Genomic DNA, 9886 nt, shown 5'->3' on the forward strand with positions numbered 1-9886 from the left:
ATTTTTCCTTAAAAAGTTCCTTCGGAAATTCCTAAGGAAATTCCTTCAGCAAATCCTCAGGGGATTCCCCCACAAATTCCTTCATAGATTTCTCGAGGAAATCCTCCGGGGATTCCTCAAAAAATTCTCCGAAAATGCCTCAAGGAATTCTCTGGGGATTCTTCCAGGAAATCCTCCAAAGATTTCTCCAGGAATTTACCCGGTAATTCCTCCAAAAATTCCTGCAAATACTCCACCAGGAAATCCTCCGGGGATTCTACCAAGAATTCTTTTAGGGATTCCTTAAGCAGGTTTTCCGCAAATTCACCGGGGGAGTTCTCAAGAATTTCTCAGGAGATTACTCCAGGAATTGCTCCGGGGATTCCTACAAAAAAATCTCCAGGAATTCCTTCTGTAATACTTCAAGGAATACCTGCAGAAATTATTCCCGGAATGTTTCCACAAATTCCTCCGGGAATCCTTCCAGGTATTTCTGCAGAAAGTCTGCAAGATATTCTACATGGAATTCTTTTATGAATTCTTAAAGGATATCCTCCAGGAAATCCTCCAGAAATTCCCAAAGAAATTCCTCCAAAGATTCTGTCGTATATTCCTCCAGGAATAATTCTAGATATCCCTAAAGGAATTCCTCCAGAGATTACTAAAAAAATTCCTTCGAAGTTCCCTTCAGGAATTCTTCTGGAAATCCCACAAATTTCTTTGAGAATTCCTCCATGAAATCCCCCGGGGATTCTTGCAGGAAATCGTACGGGGATTCCTCCATGAATTTCTCAGAGGATTCCTTCAGGAAGTCATGCGTGAATTCCTCCGGAGATTCCTTCAAGGATTCCTCCAGAAATTCATCCGGGGATTACTCCAGGGATTCCTCCGGGGATTTATTCAGGGATTACTTCAAGGATTCTTTCAGGCATTCCTCCGAAAATTCAGAAAGTGCTCCATGAGTTGCTCCAGGGATTCCTCCGGGGATTCCTTTAGCAAGTTGTCCATGAATTGTTCCGGAGATTTCTCCGGGGATTCCTCCAAGGATTCCTCCAGAAATTCCCCCGTAGATTGCTTCAGAAAGCGCTCGGCAAATACCTCTGGGGATTCCCACAGGAATTCCTCCGGGAATTTCTTCAGAAAATATTTTCAGAAATTCCTTCGAGAATTCTTCCAGGCTTTTTTTACAGAGGATACTGCGCGAATTCTTTTAGGAATTTCTGTTGAAATTCTTCCCGATATTATATCAGAAATTCTTTCAGGAATTCCTCCAGGAAATCATCCAGGAATTTCTCCTCCAATTCCCCCAAAAATTCTATATAGATTCCACCAAAAAACTTTCAAGGAATAGTTCCAGATATTCCTCCAGAGATTGCTCAAAAAATTCCTCCGAAGTTCCCTCCAGGATTTCTTTTGCAGATTGCTCTTGAAATTCCTTTGGAAATTCCTCCAGGAAATCCCTGGGGGATTCCTGCAGGAAATCCTACGGGGATTCTTCCAGGAATTTCTCAGAGGATTCCTTCAGGAAGTCATCCGCGAATTCCCCGGGGATTCCGCCAAGGATTCCTCCTTGAATTGTACCAGGAATTTTTCCAGATATTCTTCCAGGTATTCTTCTAGGAATTCTTTCGGGAATTCTTCCTGGATATCCTCCAGTAACTCTTCCATCAATTCCTCCAGGCACTCTTCCAGAAATTTATCCAGAAATTTCTTTAAGAAATCCTGCGGAGATAATTTCGCAAACCCCTCCGGGGATTTCTCCACAATATCTTCCGGAAAGTCCTGCAGGAATTCCTTCGGGGATTCCACCAAAGATTCATTCAGAAAGTTTTCGGCAAATTCCTCCGGGGATTATTCTAGGAATTTCTGTAGAGATTCCTCCGGAAATTCTTACAAGATTTTCTCCAGAAACTCCTCCAGGAATTCCTCCGGGAATTTCTTCAGGAATTCCTGCAGCGATTCTGCCGTAAATTCTTTCAGGAATACTTTCATAAATTCTTCCACGAATTTCTCCAGGAATTCCTCCCGCGATTCCTCAAAAAGTTCCTACAGAGTTTCCTCCACGAATTTCTCCTGAAATTGCTCCTGGAATTCCCGCGGGGATTCCTCGGGGAATTCATCTAGGAATTCTTCCAGGAACTTCTCCGAGGATTCCTTCAGGAAGTCTTCCGTGAAATCCTCCGGGGATTCCTCCAAATCTTTCAAGGATTACCCTAGAAATTCCTCCAGCAAATCCTCCGGAGATTCCTCTTGGAATTCCTCCAGGAATTCCTTCAATAATACTTTCAGGAATTCCTCCAATTGTTCTGGGAATTCTTCCTGAAATTCTACCAGAAATTCCTCCGAGAGTTCTTCCATGATTTTTTCCAGAAATTCCTCCGGAAATTCTTCTAAGAATTCCTCCGGAAAGTCTTCTAAGAATTCCTCCGGGATTCTTCTAGGAATTCTTTGGGATTCTTCCAGGAATTCTTTGTCCCAAATTGATTTAGGAGATTACTTTAGGAATGCCACCGGCAGTTTCCCCAGGAGTTTCTTCGCGAATTCCCTCAGGTGATCCTTTGAGAATTTCTTTTGGAGTTCCATCGGGAATTCTTCCAGGAGATCCTTCGATTATTATTTTGGGGAACCTTTCTAGAGTCCTTCGAGAATACCTCCAGGTATTTTTGGGAACTCTTTCAGGAAATTTGTACAGGAATTTTTCAGGAAGTACTTTCGAGAATTTCTCTAGGAGAACTCCTCCCAGAAAGAATTGCTGAAGGAATCTCTGGAGGAATTCCTGGAAGAATTCCTAGAAGAAATTCTGGCGGAATTCCTAGAAGAAATCGTGAAGGAATTCCTGGATGAATTCCTGATGTTATTACTGGAGGAATCCCTGGAAGAAATCCTGGATGAATTAATGGAGGTAGTCCTGGAAAAAATCCTAATGGAATTCCTGGAAGAGTTTCCAAAAGAATTCCTACAGGAATTCGTGAAATATTTCCTGAAGAAATCCCCAGAGGATATCCTAGAGGAATCTCCAGAGGATATCCTGTAGAAATCCCGGAGAAATTCCTGGAAGAATCCCTGGAGGAATTCCTGGTAGAATCCCTGGAGGAATTCCTGGAAGAATCCCTGGAGGAATTCCTGGAAGAATCCCTGGAGGAATTCCTATAAGAATCCCTGGAGGAATTCCTGAAAGAATCCCTGAAAGAATCTCTGGAGGAATCCCTGGAGGAATTCCTGGAAGAATCCCTGGAGGAATTCCTGGAAGAATCCCTGGAGGAATTTCTGGAAGAATCCCTGGAGGAATTCCTGGAAGAATCCCTGGAGGAATTCCTGGAACAATCCCTGGAGAAATTCCTTTAAGAATCCTTGGAGGAATTGCTGGAAGAATCCCTGGAGGAATTCCTGTAAGAAACCCTGAAAGAATCCCTGGAGGAATTCCTGGAAGAATCCCTGGAGGAATTCCTGGAAGAATCCCTGGATGAATTCCTGGAAGAATTCCTGGAGGAATTCCTGGAAGAATCCCTGGAGGAATTCCTGGAAGAATCCCTGGAGGAATTTCTGGAAGAATCCCTGGAGGAATTCCTGTAAGAATCCCTGAAAGAATCTCTGGAGGAATCCCAGGAGGAATTCCTGGAAGAATCCCTGGAGGAATTCGTGGAAGAATCCCTGGAGGAATTCTTGGAAGAATCCCTGGAGGAATTTCTGGAAGAATCCCTGGAGGAATTCCTGGAGGAATTCCTGGTAGAATCCCTGGAGGAATCCCTGGAGGAATTCCTGGAAGAATTCCTGGAAGAATCCCTGGAGGAATTCCTGGAAGAATCCCAGGAGATATTCCTAGAGGGACCCCTGGAAGAATCCTTGAGGAATTCCCGGGGAATTCCTGGAGGAATTCTCGGGGGAATTCCTGGAGGGATCCTCGGTAGAATTCCTGGAGGAATTAACGGTGGAATTCCCGGTAGTGGACTAGTGGACCTCCTAATATATATCCTAGGAATTGCTAGACGGGTCCCCGAAAAAGCTCCTCAGGTGGAACACTTGCAGGATTTCCAATGAAACTCCAAGATAAATTGCCAATGGAACTCTTGCAGTGGTTTTCTCGGAGAAATCTCCGATAGAACACTCCTGGGGGATATTACAAGCAAATTCTGGAGTAATTGTTAAAGCTACTACTCGAGAACTCCCGAAGAAACTTTTGAAACAGACTCGGAAAAAGAAAACTCTCAAACGCTTCAGGAAACTTCTAAAGAACTGTTGGAGAAATTCCCGAACAAATTCATTGAAAAAATCACAATGATTCTTTTGCATGAATTACCGAAGGATTTCCTAAAGTAATTCTCTATTAAACTTCTGGAGAATTTAACGATAAAAACTATGGGGGATTTTTTACGAACCCTTCGCATTAATTATTGAAGGAACTACGGGATACATTCCCGGAAAACCTTTGAAAAAATCCTGAATGAGCTCAAGGAAAAACTTTTGAGGGAACTACTAATTAAATTTACATATGAAGTATTGGAGAAATTCTAAAAAAAACTTCTGATCCTGAACCTAGAGGATCTCCTTGAGTTCCGGGAATGTCTGCAAAAAAAAAACTAAGAATTTAAAATGCAACACATTGATCACGGTCTCAAAACTCTTGTTATTCGAAGCGTCTTCCGGAGGAGTTCCAAATGGAATTTATGGGGAAATCACCTAATTCAAAACAGGGAATTCCTACTGAAGGAATCTCAGAAGGGTTTCCCGTTATGAAAAGCCCATGAAATGCCGGAAGAATTCCAGAACGAGTTCCTTCCTACAATCACTGCCATTGCCACAGAAAAGTTCACGAACAACCACACAAATAGTGATCGGTTTCCGGATGAAATTTCACAGTTTCCGCAAATAATCCATGTTTTTAGTAAGCACACCAGCAGCCGCTGCGAATTCCGATATTAAATTCCAAATTCCTGCAATGATTTATGCAGTCCGGCTGCTGAAATTAGATTCAAATAAATATTGATTTCGATTGAGATTCCTTATCCGCGATTAAATTCCATCACCAATGTAAACAAACGCACAACGCAACGCAGCATTGTGGGCAGTGTTTGCGTCAACGCATCCGTCTGCGTTTTAGTACATTGACGGATCCGTTAACGCTGAAGTCGAAGTCGAAGTCGACGCAGCATTGTGGCTCCCGCTTAAAGGTTATACGACCACCGCACGGGGTTACGACAAGCCCAATTGAGAAATATCACTTACCTTTTGCAGCGCCTACTGAGTCACGATCGGCCGTCCCCGCCGGTGATGATTCATCCGCCTCGGCGATCACTTCTCCCCGAATGGGGTCCAAATTGCCGCTGTTTTCTTTGTTGCTACTGCGGCGACTGCTCGGACCGGGGGCGGCAAAGGTCCTCCTCAGAGGGCCCGCCCTTTGGAATGCATTCAGAAACTGCACTCGCTTCCTCTTGGGAAGGGTGCAGAAATTTTTGACGTCGATGTAACTGATCGCGGGTGGCGGCACTGCTTCTGCGTGATCATTTTCCGGCACGATTTCTTCTTTCACCTTTTCACGGGGCACTTCTTCTTCTTCGTCATCACTGGAGAACTGACCCTCGGAATCCAACCCATCAATCTCGTCCAAGTAGGCATCCAACTCGGACAGATAGTCGTGCAGCTTGGCATTTGGATCTTCGAGGAAATTTTCCACAAACTTCTGATTCAACTTTAACTTTTTCTTCTTCAGGGTACAATAGCTTGCTACTTCCCCTTCCACCAGGGACGTTTCACGCACATCACTGGACTCCCCGTCACAGCTGGGCCCATAACTGGTACCACCATTCACTTGATCCACCGCCTTCTGCGAAACGGATCGCTTCTTTCGAAGCGTGCAGAAGTTCCCAATCCCTTCACCACCGGCCTCCCCTTCTTCTCCCCCACGATCCTCCAGGCTCTTTTCACAGAAATTCTCGAACGTGCACATGTTTTCTTCGTACAGTAGATTCCGGTTCTGCTCACTCCGGCTATCCTCGCCCCCCTCTCCGAAATAGATCGCCCCTCCTGGATCCGCTCCAACCCCCGCCGTATTGCCCATAGTCGTCGTTCCCTTGGAACCCCGAATCGTACAGAACTGACCAATCCTGGCGGCGTCGGATTCTCGACTGGCGGCCCTTCGGTCGTCCTCGGGTTGGCGGCCATTAGCGACCCCGTTCGAATTGGCCCTATTGTTGCGAAGGGTGCAATAGTGACGCAGGTCACTGGGGCCGCCGCCACCATTGCCGTCGATTGAAGTCATGTTTTCGCAGCTGGATGCCATCGCCTTAGCGGTAGTCATCTGTGGTCGTCGTCGCCGTCGTCGTTGATGAGCGCGAAGGTTTTAGCAGCGGAAGTGCAACTTTTGACACCTGGCGGAGAATAACAGCTCTGTTATTGTGGCAGGTCGCATCTTTACACTCATCGGTAGCCGTGTTCTGGAAATGAGGTTGAAAGGTATAGAATGAAATAAGGTGTTAATGTGAGGAATATCTGGTTATGCTTAAAGAAATCAAATAAATATTTTTAGATAAATACATACAAATGATCAACCGATCTATTTGAGGCTTCACACATAGGTGGCGCTAGTGAGAATGCGCATGTTATATCTAATTTATCGCAGGATTTGAACTCCACATATAGGTGGCGCTACATAATATGCACATTTTATGTTTCATATATCTCAGAAGCCTGGTTACTTGGAGTCGGTGTTTTCAGCAAAGATAGGTCAAGAATTTACAGATAATGGACCGTTTGATTCGGACGTCTGCCATTAGGTGGCGCTAGCGAGCATACAAATATTAAGTTGTAGTTGAGTTATAGTTGAGGTGTGGTAGGTGAAGAACTTGTAAATGATTGATCGTTTAATTCTGAATTTCGCTCATAGGTGAAGACAGTGAGCATGAAAATGTTATGTCTTATACTTCTCATTATTCTGATAATTTGGAAATATGCTGTTTTTGGCAAAGCTATTTGGTGCACCAAGAACTAACAAATGATAGACCATTAAATTCGGAACTCCATACAACGATGGTGTTACTAATCAGATACTAATTTTATATTTAATACATCCATAGATCTTGGTTACATACAGAAGCAATGCTCAGTAACGTCACCTATATGTGGAGTTCTGAATCAAACGGACCATTATCCTTAAACCTGTGATCTACCCAACAACTTTGTCAAAGATATCATCGTTCGAGGTGAACAGCATCCTCAGATATATGATATATTAATTTTGCACGCTTAGTTGCGCCATCTATGTTTGAAATTTTCAAACAAACAATCCATCATTAGTGAACACTTAACCCAATGAATAATTTCGCCGAATATACTACGGTACATCATCAGGAAGTCCTTGACTTACCTAACAAATTTGTTGGAGTCACTGATCTTCTCTAACAAGTCAGGATCATGATATATAAAAGATTGAATTTGGGGTCCAAATGGATCCCAGCTATCTGAAATGGACCATCATTTCATTCGATGATTTTAGTCAGGGATTTCTTTGATTTTTTACATTTTCATGCATTCATCCAGTAATATCTTCTAGGATTTCTTTATGAAACCTTCCGTGGATTGCTTTTGATATTGCTCCATAGTTTTATCAACGAAATCATCCAGGAATTCCTTTCGCAGTATTTCACGTATTTCTTCAGAAACGCATTTAGCGATACTTCAAGAAAATCAAAGGCTCTGTAGAAATTTATCCAAAACTATTACTTCAGAAATTCGTGCAGGAGTCCGTTTAGAAATTTCCCTGGGGATTTCTTCAAAAATTTCTTATGAGATTCCTCCATAAATTCGCCCCAGGGATTTCAAGTCCAAGCAAAACTCTTATGGAATTCTTCCAAAATCAATCCATAGATTCTTCAGGAATTCGGTTTCTTCATCCTGGGAGTTCGTTGAAAAAAATCATTTCTCAGGAATCGCTGCAGAATTTTCAACAGGGAAATCTTTGAAAATTCTTTCAAAGATTCTGTTTTAAATTCCTTAAGAAATTTCTTCAAGTATTTTTTCTGGAATTCCAACAGGAATTATTCTGGGGGTTCCATTGAAAATTTCCACATGAATGTGTCCAGAAATGTCTTTAGGGATTGATCTGGAAAATCCTGCAAAAATTCTCCAATAAATTATCTACGAATTCTATAAAAGTATACAAAGTATTTCGCAGTACTTCAAAGAACTGCTATAGAAATTTCTTAAGAAATACCTCAAGAGCTTGTTGTGCGGATCTCTGCGGACGCTTATCTATGCGATTCTCCAGGTATTCAGGATTTTTTTTTCAAAAGTTCTTAAGAAATTCCTCCTGGGATTCCATCAAAAATTTCCCGTGGATTTCCTTGGATATTGCTCCAGAGATTCTATTGAAATTTCATACTTCCTAACATTTTTGCTTGGTTATTTACTGAATTTTACTGAAGGTTTCTCCACTTTCAAAAATATTTGCACTCGAATGTGAAGTTTTACTGAAGTGTACTCATGCGTTCATAGAATCGGAGGTCCAAGCTGATAATCCGCTTTCTTGACCAAGAAACTCAGAATTTTAGGGATTTCTTCAGGAAATTCCATCGCAAATTCGTCCAAGGAGTTTTACAGAAATTATTCTTGAAATTTCGTTATACATCCTACAGGGATTGCTTCAGAAAATCTACTCAGGGTTTCTCCTAGAATTGTTTGAGAAATTCCTTCAGGCATATCTGTAGAATTTCCCACAAAGATTTTTTTAGAAATTTCTCTTGTGGTTCCATCTGAAATATCTCCTGAGATGTATTTAGAGATCCCTGCAGAATTGGTTCAGATATTCCACCAGAAATTTTCAGAACTTCTTCCAGAAATTGCACAAAATCATTGAAAAAAATCTGAATGGATGTTTCTAAGAAATCTCTGGAGGATTGTCTCGAAAATGCCTTAAAAACTTCTGAAGATACATTTGGAAACTCCTGGAAGACATGCTTGGTTTTTTTAGAGGAATTCCTGATAAAAATTCCAGAAGCATTTTCCGAAGTTATCTTGTGAGCAATCCTTGAATGAATGCCTAGGATAATACCTAGGGGAATACCTGAAGAAACGGCTTAAGATAACCTCTTTAATGAACCATTATAGACTTATTGAGGAACTCTGCAAGTAATTCCAAGAAATGAGAAACTTCTGGAGGGATTCTTTGAAAAATCGATAGAGGAAATTCTGTAATAATTTCTGAAAAAAATATCAGCAGAAATCACAGACAAAAGTTTTGGTGAAATTCTTAAAGAAATTCTTCAATAAATTTCTGAGGAATTCTTGAATCTAGGATAGGATGTGACACCTGCAACTTCTCTGTCTAATTTTTTAGCTTGCTGTCTTGCTTTATCCGCGCTACTGAGATTTTCGGTCCCCAAATTGATCTCTCTCAGGTTGACTACTTGTCACATCCTATCCTAGCCTTGGATGAGCTCCTGGAGATACCTTTAAAGGAATTTCTTATATAATTTCTGAAAGGATTTGTATACAAAAATTCCTAAACTACTACCTGGAGAAATTTCGAAACGAAATTCCTAGGGACAATTTGGAATGGAAGTCCCGGGGAAGTTTTTGGAGGAATGTGGGAAACTCTTGAAAGAATTTCTGGAAAAATTCCTGAAGAAGTTCCTGAAAAAAAATCTGAAAGGATTTCTAGAGGAATTTCTGGAAAATTTCCTGAAGGAATTCCTGAGGAATTTCCGTCAGAATTCCTGACAAAAGACTCCAGGGTAAATGTTCGAAAGAATTCCTGCGAAATTGCTAGTGGGTATCCTTGGTAAATTCCTGAAGGAAGTTGCTTAATGATACCCTGAAGAAATTTCTAATGGAAATCCTGGGTAAGTTGGGATTACCTGGCAGAGTTCTTGAATTCCTGGGGAAGTTTCAGAAAGAATCTCTAGGAAAATTACTG

The 9886-nt window shown here is 41.8% G+C and overlaps 1 protein-coding gene across 1 annotated transcript in view; it reads right to left on the reverse strand.

Annotated features, from left to right (window-relative positions):
• The window catches only part of LOC109403726 (sodium-dependent transporter bedraggled), a 358384-nt gene extending 351978 nt beyond the window's left edge, over positions 1 to 6406 (reverse strand). Inside the window, exon 1 of the mRNA XM_062856205.1 lies at positions 5203 to 6406. Within this exon, the coding sequence (XP_062712189.1) occupies positions 5203 to 6274 (1072 nt within the window). The 5' untranslated portion in view covers positions 6275 to 6406. The remainder of the gene's footprint in view (positions 1 to 5202) is intronic.
• Positions 6407 to 9886: the final 3480 nt, after the last annotated feature.

Source organism: Aedes albopictus, chromosome 3, assembly GCF_035046485.1.
Source record: "Aedes albopictus strain Foshan chromosome 3, AalbF5, whole genome shotgun sequence".
NCBI classification, from domain to species: domain Eukaryota; kingdom Metazoa; phylum Arthropoda; class Insecta; order Diptera; family Culicidae; genus Aedes; species Aedes albopictus.